The sequence below is a fragment of the Grammomys surdaster genome, unplaced genomic scaffold, assembly GCF_004785775.1.
Source record: "Grammomys surdaster isolate TR1022 unplaced genomic scaffold, NIH_TR_1.0 217, whole genome shotgun sequence".
Taxonomy (NCBI): Eukaryota; Metazoa; Chordata; class Mammalia; order Rodentia; family Muridae; genus Grammomys; species Grammomys surdaster.
Window position 1 is genome coordinate 3,214,167 of NW_021604662.1, and position 26,440 is coordinate 3,240,606.

The window sequence follows — 26,440 nt, forward strand, 5'->3', positions numbered from 1 at the left end:
TGCCTCCCTCTGCCTCTCTCTGCCTCTCTCTGCCTCTCTCTGCCTCTGCCTCCCTCTGCCTCCCTCTGCCTCTCTCTGCCTCTCTCTGCCTCTCTGCCTCTGCCTCTCAGGTACTGGAATTAAATTATGCACCACTGTTCCTAACCTGTTCAGTATCTTTATCATGAGAGTAGAAACTTGCTGGATGGATAAGAACAATTGCTGTGAAAGCAAGAAGATCTGAGGTTAAATTCCCAGCACCCACAAGTCTTTCCATGCTTGCTAACCCAGTATCATGTGATGAAGACACACTGATCTCTGGAGCTCCCTAGATATTCTAGACTAGCTGAAATGGTGGAGCCTCAGGTTCAGTGAGAGACCCTGTCTCAAAACATAAGATACAAGAGGGGCCAGGAAGGTGGCTCATTGGGTAAGGGTGCTTTCATCTGAGCCTGACAGCCTTAGTGCTATTTACAGGATCCACATATTGGAAGGAGAGAACCAACTCCTTCATGTCCTCTAGCTTCCACAGGTACTTCCACAGCCTTCACACTCCACAGGCACACTGTAGCAAGTATATATACACATACATTAGTTCACATAACAATTGGGTGAGGTGGAGAGCAATAGAAGAAGACATCACCATCCTCCTTTGGCCTCTGCATGTGGGTGCAGGGGCATATGTACTTACAAAAGTTCACACTTGGGAGCAAAATCTTTGTTTAAAAAAGCGCAAAACCTTGTAAAATGGTTAAATGATCAACAACTTATTCCTCAAAATGTAATACACCTATTAAAAATTATATCGAAGTAAGGCAGTGGTGGCCCACGCCTTTCATCCCAGCACTTGGGAGGCAGAGGCAGGCGGATTTCTGAGTTCAAGGCCAGCCTGGTTTACAGAGTGAGTTCCAAGACAGCCAGCAGGGCTACACAGAGAAACCCTGTCTAGAAAAAAACATTATATATATATATTTTGAAGTGCTGGTTTGAAAAAAAAAAAAACAGGGCTGATGGTGCATATTCCCAATCCTAATCAAGGAGGTAGGGACAGGAGAATTCTTAGGGCTTTCTGTCCAGGCAGCCTAGCCTGATCATTGAACTCCAGGTCCTAGAGAGATCTCATTTCTAAAAACAAGTTAGTGGCTGAGAGGTTAAGAGCATTTGTTGCTCCAAAGAGAACCAGGTTCTGTGGCTGTTCCTTGGGGAGGTTTGGCCAGCAACTGACCAGTACAGATGTGGATTCCTGGAGTCAACCATCAGATTGAGCTCAGGGACCCTGGGGGACCTGATGGTCAGGGAGCTGACAGAAGGACTGGAGGAGCCGAGGGGAATTGCAACCCCATAAGAACAATACAGCCAGACCACTCAGTGCTCCCAGGGACTAGATCCCCAACCAAGGAGTTTATGGGGGAGAGATCCATGGCTCCAGATACATAGGTAGCAGAGCATGGTTTGATCAAGTTTGATGCCCCAGCATAGGGGGATGCTGGAGCAGTGGGTCCAGAGAGGGTAGGTGGGTAGGGGAGCACACTCACAGAGTCAGAGGAGGGAGGAGAAGATGGATGTGGGATGGTGGTTTGTGGAGGGGTAACTGGGAAGAGGGATGTCATTTGAGATGTCAAAGAAGGGAGTGATTAATAAATAAAATAATAAAAAGAGGACCAGTTTCAGTTCTCAGAACCTACATGGTGGCTCATGACCATCCACAGTTCCAGTTCTAGGGTATCCTATGCCCACTGATTGTGGGGACCTGGCACATATGTGCTGCATATACATATATATGCAAACAAAACACTCATAAAATCTAACCATTTATTATTTATTTGTGTTAAGTGTATAAATGTTTGGCATATATGTATACCCCATACATGCCTGTTACTAGGATTTCCTGGAACTAGGATTATGGATTGTTGGCAGCCAAAATATTGGTGCTGGATCATCTACAAGAACAATTACTCTTACTGCTGAGCCATCTCTGCAGCCTCCTTTTTTTATTTAAAAAAAACATATTGAATTAGGTAAGGTATAGTGCAAATATGTAATCCCAGCCTTCTGCTATAGGACTTTGTATCAAAAAAAAATACAAGAAAAGAAACCCATAAAACTAGAAAATACTCCTAGAGAGATATTAGGTAAAAATACAAGTTTCAAAATCAGTTTGTAAATTGAAAGTAGGTGCATAGGAAATACTAGGATATGGCAATGCATTGGAAATAGTTCTGTTCCCTGTTTGCTAAGTGAGCAGGATTAGAGGCTTCTATTTAACTTTTCCGATTTCGTTTTTAAAAATGCATTTGTATTTTATGTGTATAATTGTTTTAGTTAGTGTGTGCACATGTGTGGATTTCATGCTCATGGAGGCTAGAGCAATATGTCACATCCCCTGGACCTGGGGTTCCAGTTGTGAGCTACAATGTGGGTGCTTAGAATTTAACCCAACCCTCTACAAGAGCAATAATATATTGCTCTTAACCACTGAGCCATCTCTGCAAACACCAATTTTCCTGTTTTAGACATTTTTAGCTAGCATTAAAATGATAATTCATTTCCAGGACAGCAGGACTATACAGAGAAATCCTGTTTCAAAAAAACCAAAAAAAAAAAAAAAAAGATAATTCATAAATGAAGGAAAGGATTTTCTCCAGAGAGATTTCTTTTGGGTGTCAAATCTTATACTGAGAGAAGTGGATGTTCCATACTGTCGTGATTGGTTTGTATATGCTTAGGCCAGGGAGTGCCACTATTAGGAGATGTGGCCTTGTTGGAGTAGGTGTGTCATTGCGGGCTTTAAGACCCTAGTCCTAACCATCTGGAAGCCATTCTTCTCCTAGAGGACTGCAGATGAAGATGTAGAACTTTCAGTTTTTCCTGCACCATCCTGTCTGAATGCTGCCATGTTCCTGCTTTAATAATAATGGACTGAACCTCTGAACATGTAAACCAGCCCTGATTAAATGTTGTCCTTATAAGTGTTGCCTTGGTTATGGTGTCTGTTCACAGCAGTACAACCTTAAGACAGAAAATGGTACCAGGGACTAGGGTATTGCTGTGATTGGCTTGACCATGCTTTTGACTGGAAGAGTGTGGATTTGGGGACTTTGCATTTGGAAAACAGTGGAATGCTTTATGTGGGGCTTAATGGGCTATCCTAGTAATATGAAAGACTTAGTTGCTGAGATTGAATTGAACTATGCAGACCTGGCCCAAGAGGGTTCAGTGGAGAAGCATATCAGTACGTGGCATAGAGACTGTTTTTATGGTATTTTGTTGAAGAATGTGGCTGCTTTCTGCCCTTGTCTGAAGAGTCTATCTGAGGCTAAAGAGATTTATATTAATTGTGTTGACAAAGGAAGTCTCAAAACAGCCTGGTATAAATTCAGTTGTGTGGTTACTAAAGTTCACCCCTTTGAAGAGCATTTAATGAAAAGAAGCAAGCTGAGAAAGGAAAAATACAAAATATATAGTTTAAGTATTCAGTGGGTACCAGGAAGTAGAAAGGAGCTGAATCCTACGTCCTAGGAGATAACAGATTAAGGGAGTAGGACTTTGGAACAAGATCTCACTCAGCTAAATTTAGATCCAGGAATGGTGGTTAAGTGGTACATACCTTTAATCCCAGGAGACAGGCATGCAGATCTGAGTTCATGGATAATCTACAGAGCAAGTTCCAGGACAGCTAGGCTTAGGCAGTGAAGGAGTTGGAAAACAGAAAGCTGGTGATAATGTAATAGAACAAGGGGGCCATGTTCCAGCCCCAGCAAGCAGCAGAACTTGGAAACTTCAGCCATGTGGCTCTGGCTTTAAGTGTGAAAAATAGAAGGGACTATTAGGATAATTGATGCCAGTTAGCTGGAGCTAAGAAATTAGCAGTGATTAAGAAGATGCCAGCATCACTAAGGTGAAATCTCTGGGAAGTGTTTTCTGAGAGCACAAAGCTGTGTTCCAGAGATAGCCAAGGTTGTACCTCCTGCAGCAGCTGTACTTGGTAATGTGTGAGAGTCACCCAGTGGTACTGATTTTGAAGGCATGAAGGCGTCATAAACTGCAGCTGAGGCTTGGCACTGTGAGAGGCCGTAGAAGGCCATTGGTAAAGGTTTAACCTCAATTGCAGTTGGCAGCCCAGGACTAAAGGGGTCATGCAAAGGGTTTAAGGCTTGGCACCATGAGGAGAGCCTATGAGAAACTATTTGTGTAGCCTAGTTACAGAAAAAGACTCTAGTATATTGGAAATGCCAGTACCAAGGGATGATCACCAAGAACAGCAGCAGCAGTGGAGTGGATCCACCTGAGCTTAGAGTCCTACAGAGGGCAGAGCTGGAGAAGTGACACAAGTCCTTTAGAGAGCCCAGAAGAGCATGTGTGGATCCCAGACACTGAAACAAGAAGCAGTAACATTGAAGTGGATTGGAGACCCCCAAGATGTTTGAGATGCCAGAGCCGTGGGCTATCAGCTGAGGAAAGCTGCCAACAGGGAGTGAAACCAGCCCAGGAGAAAGAAGTGTGTTGCTGCCAACAAAGATGAAAAGGGAGTTGGAGATCTGAAGACAGCTTTACATCAGCAATGGATGCAGGGTTTGGAGTTTGCACAGCTGGTTTCCTGTCTTGCTTTGGGAATTACAGTTAAGTGAATTTGGATGAATCTCAGAGGAGGCCTTGATCTTTGGACTTTTAACACTGCTAAGACTGCTTTAAACTAGGGGGACTTTTGAAGTTGGACTAAATGTATTTTGCATTATGCTATGTCTAGGTATGGCCTCCATAGACTCATATTTTAGACAAGCCTATGGGGGCCAGGGAATGGAATGCGATGGTTTGTATATGCTTGGGCTAGGGTGTGGCACTATTAGGAGATGTGGCCTTGTTGGAGTAGGCATGTCACTGTGGGCATGGGCTCTAATACCCCAGTCTTAGCTCCCTAGAAGTCAGTCTTCTCTTAGAGGCCTGCAGATGAAAATGTCAGTTCCTCCTGCACCATGTCTGCCTACATGCTGCCATGCTTTTTTCCTGCCTTGATGATACCTGACTGAACCTCTGAACTTATAAGCCAGCCCCAATTAAATGTTGTCCTTATAAAGAGTTGCCTTGGTCATAGTGTCTGTTCACAGCAGTAACTGTGTGAACAGACATATGTTCTGGTTCTAAGACTCATATGTTCAGGTTCTCACCTTAACAAATTGTTTACCTTATTATAGGGCTCTTGGCTATCAAAAATTTTTATTAGCCAGCCTGGATAGAATTCTTTCCTTGCTGGACAGTGGTGGAGCACGCCTTTAATCCTAGCACTTGGGAGGCAGAGGCAGGCGAATTTCTGAGTCTGAGGCCAGCTCGATCTACAGAGTGAGTTCCAGGTCAGCCAGGGCTACACAGAGAAACCCTGTCTCGAAAAACCTAAAAAAACAAACCAACAAAATTCTTTCCTTATGTATGCACTGATGTCTATATGCTCAACATTTTTAGAATACATGATTGTAAAACAAGTCCTGTTTCTTCATATGTCCATGAGTCTATATTACATTAATGTGTTCACATTTGCTCCTATTTTTCTAAGAGGTAAATTGATAGGGGAAGAGGAATGAAGGACATGGTGGGCCAACACTGACTAGCCATTTTGTTGTAAAAGCTTCCATTACATTTTATTACCTCTTAAAAGTTGTGGGTATTAAAGAGAGCCTCACTGATTTGCTTTATGACTCAGCATGAGCTTTTGAAATCTTGTGATAATGGTTTAGAGATGGAACTACGAACTTTTGTACAAAACAGGCTGTCCTAGAACTCACCTTTTAAACTGGACTGGCCTCAAACTTGGAGGAGATCTGCCTGCTTCTGCCACCTGAGTGCTGAAACTAAAGGTGTGTACCACTACTGCTGGCTAGGACTAATGATTTTAAGAAGAGTTCCCAAATTGAACCTCCAACCCTTAAATTAAGAATAGACCAACCACTGCTACCATTGTCGTCACCCTGCTTTCTCTGACACTCAGGACACCCTCATTTTTTCCCATGATCAAGCTCTTGGGAATCTAGAGATGTAAGTTTTAGTTTTTCAGGACAAGGTTTCTCTGTGTAGCCCTGGCTGTCTTGGAACTCACTCTGTAGACCAGGCTGGCCTCGAACTCAGAAATCTGCCTGCCTCTGCCTCCCAAGTGCTGGGATTAAAGGTGTGCACCACAATCGCCTGGCTCGAGATGTAAGTTTTTAATATAGTTTTTCCTGTTTCATTTAAATTGATAGTACATCTGATTTACAGAAATTGCATAAGTTAAAACAAAACATTGCCTTTTCTTTAATTATGGTAGAAGTAAAATTTGATCATTAATGGTCATAATACTTTTAGATCATGGAATATTAAGTTTAGAGGTTTCAGCTTTAAGACAGTGAAGATCATGCAACTGGGACTCTGCTATACCCACACTGATAATCATTGCTATATTATGTCCATAAACAGGTTCCTGGTATAAATTTACCTGTCAATCAGCTGACTTACTTCTTCGCTGCAGTCCTCATTAGTGGTGTGGTACATGAAATTGGACACGGTATAGCAGCTATTAGGTAATTAGACTTAACTTTTTCTTTCCTACTATATGCAAAGAAGCTTTTTATTTAAGAGAACTTCTTCCTAAAATCTTGTATATTTGATGAGTTTTTTTTCTTCTGTAGATATTATCAATGTATACCTACCATTTATTACTTTGGGGAAGCTTCTCTTTTTAAAAAATTAATATATCACTGATAATGCCCTTCTAATAATATAATCATATTTGTATTCTATGTCTTTCTGTCCTTTGCTTTATGTCAGCATGATTATAACCTCAGTGCTTAAAGATTTTCCTTGTCTTTTTTATTTTAAAAGTTATATTATTTATTATGTATGTGTGTGTATATTTGTGCATGCAATGCATGTGCACACATGTGATGTGGCATACTTATGGAAGTCAGAGAACAGCATGTGGAAGTTGTTTGTTCTCCTTCTACCATGTGGGTCCCAGAGATCAAACTCAGGTCATACAATTGACAGAAAGTTTCTTTACCCACTGCCCCATCCTCTAGCATTCTCTGAATTCAACCCTTTGCCACTGCCTCAAAATGTTTTTGCGGGGAAAGAGTACTAGGAAAGAAAGATTTCTCTAACCCAGGTTAACCTCAAACTCAGTGTCTTCCTTCCTCAGTCTTTCAAGTATTAGGATAATAAAGCATGTGCTACCATACATGGCTTTACCTTATCCAGCTGAAACACTTTTCTGCTTCTGTTCATGTCCTATGTTGGGTAGAACAAAAAAACCTGGAAGTGCTAGGTTCAGTGATATCTAAGCCTACCTAGAAACCCAAGTAGGAGATAAGAGGATGAGACCTAGGACTTAACTTTGTTGTGCTGTGCTGAGCTGGTGGTTTTGATACCTAAATGTTTCTTTCTAATTATACTTAACTAAGATGGGAAGAAGGCAAGTATGGTCCCTACTTCCCTGATACCCTATAACAAGTCTGCCATAATCAGAAACATACAGACAGGAATGTTTCATCTTTTGTGTGCATGTCCTTGGTCCATGGAAGGCAAATCATTGTTCTGGAGGAGGAAAATAATCATTATTATTTTCCAATTGCTTATGAACAAATTTAGCTACAGCAAATAGACATTCATCATAACACAGCATATTTGATGTCCACACTACTGCTTTAAAGAGGCAGTTACCTCCAAAAAATTTGACACGTGTATGTGCATGTCGGAGGATGTATACATGTGCCACACATGTGGAGGTTAGAGAACAATTTTCAGGAATCATTTCTCTTCTACCAAGTGACTTCTTAGAATCAAAATTAGGATCTGACATCTTAAGTTCAATTCTAGGAAGCATTTTTATTAACTGAGCAATCTCACCAACCCAAGTTACCTTTTGTAAATCAAAAAAGGTTTTGCTTTCACATGTTTAGCCTTGTAACCTTTAGAGTTTTATATCTACAAACATTATTATTAATAGTTTCATATTTTACAGTATGTTTGTGAAGCAATTTGATAACTTTTTAATACTTTCTATTTATTCTTTGAAATTTTCACATATGTATATAATGTATTTTTTATCACATCTATCCCCTATTCCTTGCCTCCAACTCCTCTCCGATCCCCATATCTCCCTCCAAAGTTCTCCCTACACCACTTAGTAACCTTCTAAGTCAAGTTAGTGCTACCCGTTATCTGCACGGTTGCAGTGCCCTCCACTGGAACATTGGCAATTTCCAAGAAACCATGAACTGCCAGTAGTTTCTCAGCTAGGGGAGACGCCTGAAACACGTCTTCCCCATTCATGATGGACTGTTGACTTGTTTGATCTTATGGCCTTCTGCAGGCAGCCATAGCTGTTGTGAGTTTATGAGTGTACTGACGAGGTTAAATTGACGGTACTAACAGTGTTTTGCAGCAGTCCTTCCCAAACTGGCTCTTAAAAATCTTTCTGCATCCTCCTCCACAATGTTTCTCTGAGCCTCAAGGAAATGGGTGTGTGGTATAAAGATGCCCCATATATGGCTGAACACTCCATAGTTACTTATTCTCTGCACTTTGACCAGTTGTGAATCTGTGTTAAGTGCTATCCACTGCAAAAAAAAAAAAAAAGAATAGCAAGTTTCTCTGATAATGGATGAAAGCATCACTAATCTATGGATATAAAGATAGTTAGTTCTATATCTATTTAGTTTAATTGGAGGCTTACAGTTTCAGAGGTTTAGTCCATTAGCATCATGGCATGGAACATGGCAACATGCATGGTACTGGGAGCAGTAGCCGAGAACTTTATATCCTGATGGGCAGGAAGGCAGGCAGAGAGACTAGGCCTAGCATGGGTTTTTGAAACCTTTAAGCCTACCCCCAGTGACACACTTCCTCCAGCTAATCAGCACCTACTCCAACACCCCCTAGTCTTTCTAATCCTTTTAAAGAGTTCCACTTCCTGGTGACTAAGCACTCAAATTTATGAGTTTATGGAGTCCATTCTTATTAAACCCCCACACTTCCCCACCTACAGGGTTTTATCCAGGTTTAGCAAGTACCAGTTGTAGAACAGACCTGAATCCAATGAGAAATGTACTTATCCACACAATCTTCACAGACTGGGTGATGTTATAGCTCACAAGGTTTACAGCTGGGTAAAACCACTGATCAGTTTTCTGCACTAGCAGACTGTACAGCAAAATTTGCCACTATGAACTATGACTTTTTTATAAATATCTCTACTAACAAAGATTGAATTATATAGTTGTCTTATATATTTACTATTTAGGTAATGCTTTCCTTATTGTATCTGCTTGATCCTAGGAATCTATTAAATCAATAATACGTATTTATAGAAATGAAGTGGTAGAAAACTATTCCTTTTAAGGAATATTTTACCATTAACTCTTTTTAAATGTACTTATCTTAGTATTTGCTGAACAGAAATATGCTTAACATAAATCTTGAGGCTTATTTATAATAACTAAGGTAAATGAATGTGTTTGAATCATAAGTTATATATTCCCCTTTGTCCTCTGAAAATAGGTAATAATAGTACACTGTAACTTTCTTTCTTTCTTTTTTTTTTTTTTTTTTGGTTTTTCGAGACAGGGTTTCTCTGTATAGCCCTGGCTGTCCTGGAACTCACTCTGTAGACCAGGCTGGCCTCGAACTCAGAAATTCGCCTGCCTCTGCCTCCCAAGTGCTGGGATTAAAGGCACCACCCGGCACACTGTAACTTTCTATCATTGACTTCTCAGAATTATTAGCTATTTCTCTCTATATATCAAATTTTAATTATATTCAACAATAGAAAAATCCTAAAGTTTTGACATTTTAAGTGTATTCTAGAGTTTTCTAGAACCTAGGCCAAATCTGTATTACACTATTCTAAAGTTAAGATTTTTAGTGTATATATATACATACATATATATCCAGGAAGATTACTTCTAAAGGTTTGAATTACAGTGAATTTTAAGCTTGCATCATTATTAACTTGACAAATACAATAATATGAGTAAATTCCTTCTTCTTAATGTGATTTTTTTACATGTTTTCTTAGGGAACAAGTTCGATTTAATGGCTTTGGAATTTTTCTCTTTGTTATTTATCCTGGAGCATTTGTTGATCTGTTCACTACCCATTTGCAACTTATATCACCAGTCCAGCAGCTAAGGATATTTTGTGCAGGTAATAAACAGACTTCATTATTTTTAAATGTTTATCTGTTATTTGAGTTTTGATTATCTGTGGTTTTATTGAAAGTAGTCTCATAAAAAATAACATTGGGTTAATAAATTCAGCTTATTAAGAATATCTCAAAAGCAATTTTTAAAAAACAATATAAATTATCAAAAATTTAAATTAAAAGCGGGAGGGAACACTTTATATTTACTGAAGCAAAGGCATGATCAAAGCCTGAAACCACAACAATGAAGAATGTCAACTTAAAAATATACAAAGAAATGTGCAAAAGTCAAGAGAGAACATGAAAAGCCAGTCACATGATAAATCATAATTCAAGAATGAAGAAAAGATGGTGTGCATGGTTGAAGTTCAATCAGACAAAAAGACTCACCTGGAGATATGCAATTATGAAGGGGAGAAACTGGGGGGAAAACAGATCCATCTCAGCTAAAGGAACACAAGACAAATCTACCACAATCCTACATCTCCTTTAATGGAATTATGAAGGCTAATCAAGTATGGAAATAGAATTTTTGAACAGGAGACTTTGGTATAAGATAACTAACATGTAATCAAAAAGGAATTGAGTTGGGGCCAGCAACATGGTTCAGTGAATAAAGACATTTGCTGCCAAGCCTGATGACCTCAGTTCAATTTCTAGATCCTATATGGCAGAAGGGTGAGAATCAACATCTGCAAATTGTCCTCTGAGTTCTGTGTTTATGCCGTGATGTATGAATGCACAAAATAAATAGAATGTAATAAAATTTACTTTAGGTGCTAGAGAAAGCTCAGCAGTTAAGAGCTCTTGATACTCTTGAAGATGATCTAAATTTGGTTCTCAGCACCCACATGGTGGTTCACAGCCCAGGGGATTCAATATACTGATCTCCACAGGCTATGTAGGCAAAACATTCACACATGTAAATGACTCAATAGTTTTCTTTAAAAAACTGGGAATGGGTAAAGTAAAAAGCCGTAAGTCTGCATTCAAGATTCTCTTACTTCTTTATGGAATGAATAAGATGATATACTTGAGATTAAGTTAGAAATTGTGGTTTGAGTGTCATAGTATACAGTAAATGATCTGAAAAATACATTTAAACATTTCAAGTGATCATATTGAGTGAAAGCATGAAGCAGACAAAAGAAAAAAAATACTTTATATCAAGTGATAATATAAGCCAACTTTTAAGTTTTTTAAAAGTTTTTCTTATTTTATATTTTATTATATTATATATATATAATTATATTATTATATATTTTTCTTATATTACTATAAATTACCACAAACACAAATGAGATCAACTCTACTGTTAAAATGTCAGGCTGAGATATAGTTCACTATAGGTTGCTTGTGTAGTAGCATCTATGAGACCCTGGGTTTGATCCCTAATACTAAAAAAGAAAAAATCCTTATTTAGATTTTAAAAGTATACCAAGTTTGTGATGTTTAGAAAAATCTATCTAAAAATTACTATAATACCGGAAAATAAAAATACAGAATACCCTATGCAAATGATATATCAGCTAATAATAAGGAATGTAATCTACCATGAAAACTAATAATATTACTCTTATTCTATGAAATGCCAAATCACCAAATGAAGTAGAAAAAGTACAAGCCGGGCAGTGGTGGCACATGCCTTTAATCCCAGCACTTGGTAGGCAGAGGCAGGCAGATTTCTGAGTTCGAGGCCAGCCTGGTCTACAGAGTGAGTTCCAGGATAACCAGGGCTACATAGAGAAACCCTGTCTCGAAAAACCAAAAAAAAAAAAAAAAAAAGGAAAGAAAAAGAAAAAATACAAAGAGAATTATAAATATAATGTATTTATCTCATAACATGATATTAAAATAAGTAAGGTCATGGGATTTTATAATAAGATTTATAAAAATAGGTAAGTCATATTGTATGTTATGAACACAGGAGATAATTTCTTTTTAAATTCCCATGAAATTGACAGAAATTTATATATTCACAGATCTCAAATCTAAATAATAGTAGGAAAATTTAGAAATTTGTCTTAGTCACAAATTTGATTCATTTAATTAAAATCAATAGTTAAGTTTTAATAATTAATCATAACTTAATTATATGAAAGTTAATATAATATATAACTAATATTAATATATTTCATAAATATAAAGCTTTACTAATAGAAGAGTTCAATGCCATATACAGTTGTATAATCAGAAAAGGAAATAAGTCAGTCAGGCAATAAACTTAAGAAATGTGAAAACAAGTATAAAATAGATAGGAATAATGGGATAGGGGCTGGTGAGATGGTTCACTTGCTGCTCTCACAAAGGACCTACACTCACATGGTGGTTTACAACCATCCATAACTCCAGATCCAGGGAATCCGATAAGAACTCTTTTGACTTCCAAAACTACTACACATATAGGTACATATATACAGGGAAAAGAATCACACACTCAAAATCAATCTTTTTTTAAAAGAAATAATAGGGTAATTAATAAATACAGAATCAAAATATAAGAAATTATAGAAGAACCAGAGTGATAAATCTAAGAGTTATTTGGAAAAAAAAAATAAGCAACAGGAAGAAACAGCTATTGATAGGATTTGTATTTAGATTTGTGAATAATATCTGATAAACAGGAAATTGTAGCTATTGACAGAATCTGTATTCACATTGATGAAGAATATCTGATATCAATTGTTAGTGGTTTTTGCTCATCTATGAAAAATGTTTTTAGAAAACTGAATATAAGAATGGGGAAATAGCTGAAATTAATTAGGCTATTAAATGCAAAGAGGAGAAATTATAAAAGTTTTATAGGTAGAATAATTCAAAATCCTGAATAAATTGTTTTTTTAAAAAAGATTATAAAGTGTGATAATATATACCACAATAGTCAAGAAAATACCTGTCATATAAAGCACATTTTAAATATTAAATAATTGCTGAATGTCATTATAGTAGCCCTTTTCCTTTTATATTATAGTACAATAGTTATAATACATCATGAACCATGTTTATTTATACAATAACTATTGTCTGGTAATGTTTATGTTGAGGCAAATATTTAGGTATACACAACAGTTAGGATATATTTTATAATATTAACTTTTCAAAGTACTATCATAATTTAAGTTTACTTTTATACTAATGCATTTATACTGCATGCATAGTACTCAGAAAGTATTCTCAGTTATTTCTCCACAATTTTATTTCATATACATACGCATTTTATCAGAAGTAGAGACAAAAAGGAAAACAAAATTTTAGCATAAACTTTTCAGATCATATACAAAAAACTACTAAGCCTTTTTTCATTATTTGCTTGTCAGAGATGGATTTTTGTGGAGGGTTTGGGTTTTTGTTGTTGTTGTTTTCTTCTTTAGCATATGGTCTCACTATGTACTCCAGGTTCATCTTGAACACCAATTCTTTCTGCCTCCACCTTCAGAATTGAGAAAGTAGACATATACTAATACCTAGCAGAAATTAAGTTTTGTTTTATTAAGAAAATATAGCACAGATGTATATGTAATATATATTTATACATATATATAATAGAGCCATATATGATATGTAGCATATATCATAATTATATTATATAACATATTATATATAATATATAAATATTACAGGTGAGCTATATAATTAATATATTTATATTTTATTATACATTACATATTATAATTATATAAACATATATTTATGCACTAAGTATTGTATATAATATATATTATATATTATATTGTAATATATATTGTAATAAAACACAAAATATGGTATATTTCAACAATGCAAGGGTGATATAATATTGGAAATATTTGAAAATGAAAGTTTACTATGGGGAGATTTTCCCTAACATGTTAAGACTAAAAATCAAAATATATTAAAATTTTTAAAAGCATACTTAATAAAGGGAGTATTTGAATATTTCATGTATTTATTTATTAATTAAAGAACAAAATAATCAACTATTACTGATATAACTGTTGGCATATATATTAAGTATGTCTTGTGGTTAAATAAAAGGAAATAAACAATTATAACGGGGCTGGGAATTTAGCTCAGTGGTGGGTTATTTGTACAATATTCAAACACAAAGTATAAAATTTAAAAGGAATAGACTTTCTTCCTAGATCTGACATTAGCCTGGCTGAGGGTAGGTAAATCAACTGAAATAAAGTATAGAAAAGTTCAGTAAAGAACCTAGATGGGAAATTTATATTCAGTCAGTAACTAGACTGGAGAACACAGGAGGAAACTCAGGGAATGTTCGGTAACTCCTGCCGGAAGTTGCGCAATCAAGTAGGCATGCGCAAAAGAAGCTTTCTTGATGGTCTGTCGCAGTTTAGTGACGTATCCAGTGGCGTGTCCAGTGACGAATCCATTTGACGCCTCCCTCGCATGCGTCTTGTCCTCCGGAAACACCTATAAGCGTCCGGAAACACCTTCGTGCCTCAGACGACGGGCGGCTTTTCTCCGAAGCGCACGCTTTTCGTCAGGCTCTCGGGTTTGTTTTTTTTGTTGTTTGGGGGTTTTTCTTGTTTTGTTTTTGTTTTAATTAGCACGCAAGCGCGTGCTTTTTCTTCCCTGATTTTTTTTCTACTCCACAGCTCTCTCCCACCTGCTTGCTACCCAGGACCGTTACGCGGCTCTCCGCCATGGCCTCAGAGACTGAGAATATTATGTGTCTCACCACAGAAAACGCAGAGATTCCCGCTGATTTTGTGGAGCTGCAGCCACTCGATGATATCGAGACGGTTTCTTTGGAAACCAATGTAAGCCAAACCATCGAAGTGTATGGAGATGTAGGTGTCGATTGGGCGCATGGTGGCCACTACCACTCTCCTCTGTTAGCTCTGCAGCCACTTGCGGGCAGTAACCTGAGTAATGGAGATCATGATCAGGAAATGATTATCTTGCAGACACGAGAGGAGGTAGTGGACTACCAAGACTCAGACAACCTACTATTCGATACTGAATTTGAAAGCAAGATGATTTTCCCAGTTAATGAAGACGACTATCTCCAGCCGACCACTGCCTCTTTTCCTGGCTTCATGGCGGCAGAGAATGGTCAGGATGAGCTCAGCCCCTATGGAGGGAATCTCTGTAGTTTGACGACCTTGATAGAGGCAGATGCAGACGAGATTGTGAACCCTGACCTGGGTGACAAACAGTGGGAGCAGAAGCAGATACAAATCGATGGTCTTGATGGAGAATTTCCCTTCAACATGTGGGAAGATGACAATGAAAAAGAAGATCCCCTGACTGAAGTACAGGCTGGTGAGTCACCCCCCGATTATTCTGAGTATATGACAGGAAAGAAATTTCCTCCTGAAGGAATACCTGGCATTGATCTTTCTGATCCCAAACAACTGGCAGAATTTACTAGCATGAAACCCAAAAAGCCAAAAGGAGACTTTCCAAGACCTGTAGCATGCTCTCATAAAGGCTGCGGGAAGATGTTCAAAGATAATTCTGCTATGAGAAAGCACTTGCACATTCATGGGCCTAGAGTGCATGTCTGTGCAGAATGTGGTAAAGCTTTTGTTGAAAGTTCGAAGCTGAAACGTCATCAGCTGGTTCACACTGGAGAGAAGCCCTACCAGTGTACCTTTGAAGGCTGTGGGAAACGCTTTTCCCTGGATTTCAATTTGCGCACACACGTGCGAATCCATACTGGAGACAAACCCTTCGTGTGTCCATTTGATGCCTGCAACAAGAAGTTTGCTCAGTCGACAAACCTGAAGTCGCATATCTTAACACATGTTAAGAACAAGAATGACTAGTAAAAAGAAGTGAGAAGATCCTTTGGAAGCCTGGGAAGTATTTTACAGTAATGTGCCTGGGAATAAATATGCCCCTTGTTTGAATAGTTTCTAGGAAATGAATTGTACATATTTGAGGTTTATGTTTTGATAGAGCAAAAGTTAAAAGTTTTATGTTGGTAAGATGCTCTATTTTATACTGCAGTGGTGGTTTTTCGAAGTTCAACAGGAGACTAATTCACAAACCTCATATTAATGCTAAAGATGGCCTGCATTTTTTTATGCTAGAGGGCTTTTCTTTGAGATATTTGGTTATCAAGAGACTAAACCGTGAGCCTCATATTCCGAAGATATCCTATCTTCTACAGTGGTAATTTTATGAAACTTGGTTTCAACAAGAGACTAGTTCAAGAACTAGATATCCCAAGATGACCTGTTTTATTCTACAGTGGAATTTTTATGAAACTTGCTTTCAGTGGACTAATTTAAATGGTCTGTGCTATTTTGCACTGAAGTTTTTTGAGAAGTTTGATTTCAACAGACTAAATTAGAAACCCTATTGTTGCTAAGATATTCTACATTATTCTGTGAGATGATTTTTTGTGAAGTTTGGTTTCAACGGGACTAAATCACAAACCTCATATTGCTCAGGTATCCTATCTTCTGCAGTGGTGTCATTTTGAAGCTTGGTTTGTTTCAACAAGAGACAATTTCACGAACTTCGTATGCTAAAATGACCTGTATTATTCTACAGTGGTATTTTTATGTAAATTGCTTTCAACAAACTTCATTTTGCTAAGGTGCCCTGTATTACTCTGAAGTAGTGTTATTGTTAAGTTGATTTTGACGTAGAAAACTTATGAACCTCAAAACATAATGTTGCTAATATGCCCTGTTTTGCTCTGTAGTGGTGTTTTTTGAAGTTTGGTTTCAACAGGAGACTTAATTCATGAGCCTCCTATTTTTGTTAAGATGTCCTGTCTTATTTTGCAATGGTTTTTCTGTGAAATTTGGTTTTGACAAGAGAATAATTCATGAAATTCATGTCAAATTACATTTCTTTATACAACTATGTGAAAATGGGACTTTTGCATTCTCATAAATAGGAAGTTTGCTTACTATGTTTTAAAATTGTGTATTCTAAATGCTCATGTTTATACTTTTAGGAATATGTTTAATAATTGTATATCTGATTTCTGTAGAGTTGATGTTTGTAAAAGTAGTCTTTAAAAAATTGACAGTTTTATCCATTCATATTATTCTGATAAAAATAACTTTATAGGTTTGTTTGCTGCCTTAAGTTTGGTAGTATTCCTTCATACCAAGACATTTTGCATAGTTTCTTTTATCTTTATTGTACAGTATAGAATGTTAGATGACATAATTTTATTAGCCAGTTTAAACATCTTTTAGTCACTTTATCCCATCCTTGAATACTATTTAGAGTGCTGGTGTTGAGTGTAATTTCTTTGATCAATTAAAAGTAGTGTTGATTGCATAATATTTTGTCTTCAAATTGATTGCAAATTTGATGTATACTTTCGTGTAATAGAAAAAGCAAAAATAAAACTGTTTGAAGAGTTAAAAATAGCTTGCCTGTGTGAATATGATAGCTAAAAAATAAGGCAAAGGGAAACTGCTGCTGGTATCAGTTCAGTAACAGCCAGAAATGCTAACAAAACATCTGGTAGTGCACAAGATGCCTGTGACAACAAATTATCTAGTTAAACTGCCCATTGTCCCACTATTAAAAAACTGCTCTGGAGAAAGTAAAAGTGGTATTTCAAAAATGTACTTAAAAACAAATCATTATTATATGAGATTGTTTAGATGAATGAAATGTATCTGCTTCACACATGTCTACTCTTACTTAGTCGTCATTAGCAAATTCAGAATTTAGAGTAACAGTACCAACTGCAAGCCTGGAAGACAATTGGAAAGTCATCTGTACATTGCTATTTTGTAACTCTACTTTTACTCACTTGTCCATGCCTGTTTCTGTTACTAGAAACAGGGAAGGAAAGGGCAATGTTATGAATTAGATTGTCCAAAGGAAATTTTAGTACATGAATTAGAGATTTTCATTGGTTTTGATTGTTCTGTTTTTAGACAAGTTCTTACTTGGTAGCCTAACTAAGCTGGGTTGAAATTCACAATGTAGTCCAGGCTGGCTTGTAATTATGCCCAAGCTTCCCAGGTGCTGGGATTATAGGCATGACGCACCATATTGAGATTGATTTTTTTCTTTTTCTTAAAATATTCTGTTTATTTAGTGAAGTTAGGGGAGATGTGAGTATGGCAGTGTGAATGCCATGGCATATATACAAAGATCAGAAGACAATTTACAGCAGTCTGTTCTATTCTTCCATATGGGACCTGGGGATGTCACTCAGGTCATCAGGCTTAGGAACAGGAACACTTAACCAGTTTAGTAATATCATTGGGCCTGTGGTTTTGTTTTTTTTTTTTTTGTTTTTTTTGTTTTGTTTTGTTTTTTAATGAAGCTTTAAAAGTACTATAAGAAAACATGTATTATTATAAAATGGGAAAAATTTACTACAAAAGGTCCAATTAACCATATCCAGGTTTCTGTTTGGAGTTTGGGGCCAGCTTGGGTTATGTAGGAAAATCCTGATTTTTTTGTTTTGTTTAATCAAAAGCTAAATTTATGATAGCATGGAATATTATTTGGGGAAGAGGAACCATGTAAATTATTTCTCATTCTCTTATACATGCATTCTTTGTGTCATTACAGATTTTATTGGGTGAGGATCACTAGATAGACATTTCAGCTTTTGCAAAATTCTTGACACATGTACCAAAAATCTAGAGCCCAGTATTCTGTTTCTTTTTAAACAGTTATTCCAGTGAGGTGCCAGTTTCAAACTTGGTGGCAAATTTTCCTTAAGAGTGATATTTCAAAAATGTACTTAAAAACAAATCATTAATATATGATTTTCTACCTCAACGGTGTCATCTTTGCTTCAACTGATTCAGAATTTTACATCATATATACCATGATCACATTTTTCACTTTCCACAGCATATTATCAAAATTGTTAGGGAAACCGGACAGCCAGAGAGCCATGACTAGAGATGTTCAGAAGGCACACGATATGAAAAGTCTTTTTTGAGAAACACATTCTACTAAAAGCATGAGACTAAAAGTAGTTTAAAATACTGACAGAAATGCATGAACACTAGCCCCCTTCTATAGACTGTTACATTGAACCCCCCCGATAATCATAACTTTCCTGATTCAGTATCTCACTCTACTCTCCTTGTGCCAAAAAAATAAAAAATGATTTTACCACATTAAAAAAAACTTTACACTTAAAAATAAGATAAGGTAGATTTTTTCCCTTTTTATAGATGTTTCTAGAACTATTAAAACACTGCATTTACGAAACAGTTGATAAAAATAACTCTATGGAAAATTGGGCAGTGGTGGCACAAGCCTTTATCCTAATACTAGTAGGCAGAGGCACGTGGGTCTCTGAAGTCACATCCAAGCACTCAGGAGGCAGAGGCAGGTGAATCTGAGTTTGAGGCCACCCTGGTCTACAGAGTGAGTTCCAGGACAGCCAGGGCTACATAGAGAAACCTTGTCCCAAAAAACAACAAAAAAAATTGCTCTGAATTGTACAAAGAAAGGAGACAGACCGGATGCGTGATTCATCAGTTCGTGGTTCACAAGGCTTCTTTTTTCATACTTCAGAAACTGGACCCTCATTTTCGGTCTCTTGGTTTTCAGCAGATAGATCTTTAGTTTCTTGGTCAACCACTTCAGTGTGTTTGTCCTTTGTTCCCTTCTTCCCTTTTGTTTGCACTTTTTTGTCTAATGATCACCCCAGTACTACCTCACCCACAATCCTTTGAGATCTATTTTGGCTTCCGGGTAGCCATTGGCAGGAGCAGTCCCCTGGTGGAGAAATGCTTGAGCTTTTTTTTCTACAGCAGTGGCTCACCTTCCCAGGGTCTGGTCTGTACTGCTCTCACACATGCATTCTTACTTAAGATACACAAACAGTAAAAGCAAGCTGTTTATCACAAGCCTGTTAAAAGTAGGTTAAGCGATCGTTAATGGGGAACTTTATAAATAAGTTTAAAGGCCAGAGAAACGGCTGAGCCCTTAAGAGAATGTATTCTAGATGCAAATTCAGTTCCCAGCACCCACATAGTGCGGCTTGCAACTGCCTGTGCCTCCAGCTTCAAGGGATCCCATATATCTGGCTTCCACAGTTTCATTCATACACATTAAATAAATTAAAAGGTTTTTGTTTGTTTGAGACAGTTTCTCTGTGTAGCCAAGACTGACCTGGAACTCACTCTATAGACCAGGCTGGCCTCAAACTCAGATTCGCCTGCTTCTGCCTCCTGAGTACTTGGATTAATGATGTTCTTCACCACCAGCTAATTAAAAGATTTTTAATGATAGATTTAAAAACGATAGATTTATAATTCATGTGTACCAGATATAAGACATGGGATCGATGAGACAGTAAATATGGAAAAAAATGTCAAAAGTAAGCAAACTATATTTGATAAATAATTTGATACCGAGGCATTGAACATAAAGGTTTTTGCTGCCTGAGTCACCAGACCCCTCATGGGAGAAGGCAAAAACCTTCTTAACAAATTGCCGTTTAACTTCCATTTGTATACTATGTGCACGCATGAGCATGCACACACACACATATACACACTACAATAATATAATAATATAATTTATATTTTTAAATTGATAAGCGTTTTCAAAATCTTTCAAATTTCTTTGTGTGTGTGCAGGCACTTATACAGCACATCTACACGAGAGCTGTGAGTCAGAGGACAGTTTCCAGAAGTCGTTTTTTAGGATCCCATCACGGGATCCAGGTATTTGTTCAAAATATGTTATGTATATGTATGGAAATAGCACCCTGATGCTCACCGTTATATATAGTTACTATAAATTAGATGTTAAAAGAGTAGCTTCTAAACCTGGAACTGGGAATTTTGCTTAGCTGGTAAAGTATTAGTCCCACAAGCATGACAATTTGTATTCAGATCTTCAGCATCCATAGAAAAGGCCGTGAAGACACTTGAATATGTGAGCTCCAGATTCGGCAAGAGACCTTATCTCAAAAAATGAAGGGAAGTGGGGGGGGGAGGTGGAGAATGATCGAAAAAGATACCTGATGTCAACTCATAACCTCCACACTCATGCACACACATGTACATGTAACCACATATTCACATGAAAAAAAACCACTCTTCATGGTTTGTTCTTTTGTGTTCTATGATATAAGGTACCAACTATCCTGATGTTACTCTTCATAATGATTTATTAAAATTAAAAGTCTCTTTCAGAGTCCTACTAGGGATTTTAGACCAAAATTTAGAACTTTTTAGAGGTAGGTGTGTGTGTGTGTGTGTGTGTGTGTGTGTGTGTATGGTGTATGCAATGTATACATGGGTGCATTCACCCAAGCATGCACAGTGGAGTCCAGAGATGTCCACCTCTCCCCCGCCCCACCCACTGAACTTAGAGCTCATGGTTTTAGAATGGCTAGCCAGTGAGCCACCAGGATATGTCTGTCTTCACCCCCAGGGCTGAAATTACACATAGGTGACCCTGTGCGTGGCTCTTATGCAGATTTAGAGGTCTCCGTTTGGGTCAGATTTTAGTATCTGAAAAGAAGGCAGACTCCTAGTGAGCGTCTGTCTGCTGCAATAAGTAGATCCCTCTGCCTCACCACTCCTGGTCTATTTATAATCCTCTCAGGATGCCCATGTATTATGAAGTCCAGCAAACTCTATTATATTCTTGTCACTATTGAATTTAACAGTTGCTCTCTCTCTTTTCAGGTATATGGCATAATTTTGTCCTTGCTCTCCTTGGTATTTTAGCTCTTGTTCTCCTCCCAGTAATCCTCTTGCCTTTTTACTACACTGGAGTTGGGGTACTTATCACTGAAGTCGCAGAGGTAAATAATGAATTGCCCTAGAGGGTTCTTTCGCCAGATGTTGTACTGTAACACAATTCTTTCAACTGCAAACAGTGTAGGATTTTTTTTAATGCGATAAAAGTTATTTTCTGTTGTTGTTTTCTGCACAAAAGAAGTAGTATCAAGATTTTATGTATGTGGTTTATTAATCAAATGCATTATCTTTACTGTTTCTTTTATTTCTGATTTTCAGTACTGCTATGAAGAATGGTAGGCTACCCAGCCCAAACATTTTGTAGTTTTTAGTTAATGCCAATTCTGTATTTTCTTTGCTACTATGATGCTATCAAGTCTGTGTTCAGATCTTTTCAAGGAGAAAACTACCTTTGTCTACACATGTGGAGCTGTGTCTCTATAAAAACTAATCTTGTGGCTTTTGTCCACTAAGGATATAGTAAATTGAATTTGTAAAAATCTTGAATTTGTAAAAATTTTATTTAATGTTTATATGTGCCACACATATGTGGGTACCAGCAAAGGCCTTCTAGAAGAGGGTGTTTAATCCCCTGAAGGTGGAGTTAGAAGTGGTGTGAGCTGCCTGACATTGGTCCTATGGATTGAAGTAGGTCCTCTGGAAGAGGAACAGTGTCCACAAAGTCTAGCAGAAGGTGGAGGATCCCCTGGAGCTTGAGTTAGAACCAAGTGTGAGCCATCTGACATAGCGGGAACCAGAGCTTAACTGCCCAGCTACCACTCTTGAATTTTAGTTAGCAAGTAATTTTGTGCATGTTTATAGTCTGTGTTCATGTGGGTGCATACATATGTGTGTGCAGATGCACATGTGTGTTGATACATATGGAGGCCAGAGGTCGACATCACATGCTTTCCTCAGTGCTCTCAATAAAAATACTTATTTATGAAACAAGGTCTCACTATGTAGCCCTAGATGCCCTGAAACTCACTATGTAGAGTAGACTTGCCTTGAACTCATTGAGATCCTCCTGCCTTTGCCTCCTCAGTGCTGGGATTAAAGGTATAGACCACCATACCTATGTCTCCCCCCACTTAAATTTTTAAAAATTGTAATATTTTATGTGTATGGGTGTCTGTGCCTGCCTATTGCCCATGGAACCAGAAAAGGTTTTTGGATCCACTGGAATAGAGTTACAAACAGTTGTGAGCCACTGCATGGGTACTGGGAATAAAATCTTGTGTTCTAAACCTCTAAGCCATCTTTCTAGCCCTCTTCAATTTTTGAGATAAGGCCTCTCACTGAACCTGAAGCTCACCAATTCCTCTGTGCTAACTGGTGAGGAAGCCCCAGGGATCTTACTGTTTCTGCCTCTTCAGTATTCTGATTACAGGTATAAGCTACTATATGATTGGGGGTGGGGGTGGGGGGATGGGGATCCAAACTCAGGTCTTCATGATTGCACAGCAAGCATTTACAAACAGCTGCCTCCCCAGCTTCTGTTTCTTTATAATTTGGATTTGTTTTGTTTCCTTTTGTTCTTTTTTCATTAAGGCTTACACAGATTTTTCTTTTTTAAAAAAAATATTTTGAGACAAAGTATGGCTGTATAGCCCTGGCTAGCCTCAGACTCACAGAGGTCTACCGGCCTGTGCTTCCCCAGTGCTGAAATTACAGGGGTGTGTCACCACACCCAGCTTATTTATTTATTTATCTTTAGAATGACAGCATTTGTTTACATTCATTAGGTACATATTGGTTCGGTTTGTTTAATTTTAAAGATTTATTTATTTATGTATTTTATGTACATGAATGCTCTGTCTTCATGAACACCAGAAGAGGGCATCAGATTCCATGATAGATGGTTGTGATCTACCATGTGGTTTGTGGGAATTGAACTCAGGGCCTCTGGAAGAGCAGCTGGTACTGTTAACTGCTGAGCCATCTCTCTAGACCCTGTTTGTTTTGGTGGTTGTTGTTGTTTTGTTTGTTTGAATTTAAAAAATATAATTCTTTGAGAAATTTATATAGTGTATTCTGATGATCATATTTATTCCTCCCCTTAACTCCTCCCAGATCTACCCCCACCTCCTTGTCATCTCCCTCATGTCCCCCTTTTTCCCATTTAATTTGCTAACCCATGGGCTCCAATTTGTGCTGACTAGCTATATACTTCTGGATGTGGGGCCAACCACTGGAGAGTGGTGTGTTGGTCTTTTTTTTTTCTGTTAAAAAGTTTGGGGTTTTTTCTTTTTGTTTGTTTGTTTGTTTGTTTGTTTGTTTGTTTTACTTTAAAATTTCACTTTATGTGCATGGTTGGGTGTTTTGCCAGCATGTATGTCTGTGTACCACTTGGGTGCCTAGCACCCATGAAGGACAGAGGAGTGCATTGGATTCCCTGGAACTTGAGGTAATAACTGTTGTGAGCCACTGTGTGTGTGCTGGTAATGGAATAACCACTGAGTCATCTCTCCAGTCCCTCATAGTGCTTTTGATCTTCATCCTTTTGTGCTGCAGGGGATCAAACTCAGGACCCAGTTCATACTAAACCTGTGCTGTATACCTTGCTGCTTTGTTATTTTAATATTAATAATCAACAATTAGGGGTTTTTTTCCTTTTGAAGTTGTGAAAAGTCCATAATCATGGTGAACTGGGGAATGCAATTCTAACTGTTTGGCAATAAATTTTGGATTTAAAGATGGGTTATTTTATGCATTAGTCAAAATATTCTGCTTCGAAGAAAACTCCAAGCTGAATGGAAAGGAATGGGAGCATGGAGAGGGTGGCTAGAGGGAGGTGGGGCATGAATAAGTTAAAAATACATTGTGTGAAATTCTCAAAGAGCTAATAAAACTGTTTAAAAGTATTCCACTTTTGCCGGGCAGTGGTGGCGCATGCCTTTCATCCCAGCACTTGGGAGGCAGAGGCAGGCAGATTTCTGAGTTTCAGGCCAGCCTGGTAAACAGAGTGAGTTCCAGGACAGCCAGGGCTACACAGAGAAACCCTGTCTCGAAAAAATAAAAGTACTCCATTTATAATTAGTGCAGTGTCTATTACTGTGGCTAATATAGATTGATTATAGCTTGCTATTATACATTGTCTGCTTTGATTTTCCTTCCTCCCAAGGACTCACCTGCCATTGGACCCAGAGGCCTTTTTGTGGGAGACCTTGTCACTCATCTACAGGATTGTCCTGTTACTAATGTGCAAGATTGGAATGAATGTTTAGACACCATTGCATATGAACCCCAAATTGGGTACTGTATAAGTGCATCAACGTTGCAACAGTTAAGCTTCCCAGTTAGAGGTGTGTGTATTTTCTTGCTATAACACAATACTTGAAGTACTAGTCCCTTCTATTACTAATCCTGAGATAATATCTATAGATTTATTTTGTTTTAGTTGTTTTAAAGCAAGTAACTAAAGTAAATAGGTACAAATTAATAGATATTCTTCTTTGTGTGTTGGATATTTGTTTCCTTTAATATATAGTTAAACTTCTAATTTCTTTTATAATATTATATTTGACTTTTAGAATTCTATCAGTTCTTTCTGCCTTCAAAACAGTTTTGTTCAGGCTGGATATATAACTCAGTGGTATAAGATTTGTATAATGTGTACAATGACCTGAGTTCCATTTCTAGTACTACTGAAAAATGAAAATTTAAAAAATATGTAAAATCAGCATCCAAGCTCAGTGGTATGGACTCTGTGTGTAACTCAGTAGTAGGGTGTTTGCCTCCCTGTACATGAGGTGCAAAGTTCAATCCACACTACAACCAAAAACAAAACTAAAAATCAAAACAACCATCAACTGTAATTGATTAATTATGCTTGAGTAAGTACTCCAGTAGAGTATGATCTTTATATATGTATAGACACATAATTTTATCTAAATTTAAGTCTAATTTTAAAACAGGTTTTAAAATTTTGAGGTTATAGTATATTTACAACATTTCTTTCTTTCCTCCCTCCAAACCCTCCCATATACCCCTCTCCATTCTCCTTCAACATCATGGCTTCTTTTTTCACTAATATTGTGTGCATATATGTCTATGCTTATACATATATATTCCTATATATAACTGTTCAGTCGTATACTGCTACTTGTATGTACATTTTCAGGGCTGACCATTCAGCACTGGACAACCAGTTGATGTACTTTTTCTTGGGGGAGACAACCTCCTCCACTCACAGCTATGTGTAATATTTTAAACATAACAAGAAGCGATTTTTTGCAGAAGCGTTTTTCCCTTTGGTGCTGGATGAACACTGAGTTAAACCTGTATATACTACTGTGTGAACAGATAACAAACTAATAGCTAACATCCAAGGAAATGAGATCAGTGTACAAGCATTTTATAATACACAGACATGCGATAAGGAAAAATGAAAACAAATCCAAGGATATTGGGAAACAAAAGGCCCTCTGCACATTTAGAAGAATCTCTTCCCTTTTCTTGCTAAAATATATCTTAACAGAGGCAGTTCTAGTAGTTATATGAGGATGCTAACATGTCTAAACCTATCTGATGTAGCATTCTTTAATGTCTATTTTATATAGCAGAAATCCAGGGAGGTTACCTTGACTTCCAAAAAGACCTGAGAATTGGGTTTGTTTTCTTGTACAGCAGGTGAAAT

At 37.5% G+C, this 26,440-nt stretch overlaps 2 protein-coding genes across 2 annotated transcripts in view; both read left to right on the forward strand.

Moving 5' to 3' along the window:
- Mbtps2 (membrane bound transcription factor peptidase, site 2) overlaps positions 1-26,440 on the forward strand; it is a 53,038-nt gene that overhangs the window by 16,152 nt on the left and 10,446 nt on the right. Inside the window, exons 4-7 of the mRNA XM_028772714.1 lie at positions 6,424-6,527; positions 10,022-10,149; positions 21,748-21,866; positions 24,926-25,106. Coding sequence (XP_028628547.1) covers positions 6,424-6,527; positions 10,022-10,149; positions 21,748-21,866; positions 24,926-25,106 — 532 coding nt within the window. The remainder of the gene's footprint in view (positions 1-6,423; positions 6,528-10,021; positions 10,150-21,747; positions 21,867-24,925; positions 25,107-26,440) is intronic.
- Positions 14,794-16,833, forward strand: Yy2 (YY2 transcription factor). Its single transcript, XM_028772715.1, has one exon. It carries the CDS (start codon positions 14,794-14,796, stop codon positions 15,919-15,921), a length of 1,128 nt encoding a protein of 375 aa, XP_028628548.1. The 3' UTR covers positions 15,922-16,833.

What these genes read in the sequence shown, in the direction of transcription:
- Yy2 (XM_028772715.1), top strand. Translation starts at nt 14,794, where the DNA reads ATGGCCTCAGAGACTGAGAATATTATGTGTCTCACCACAGAAAACGCA.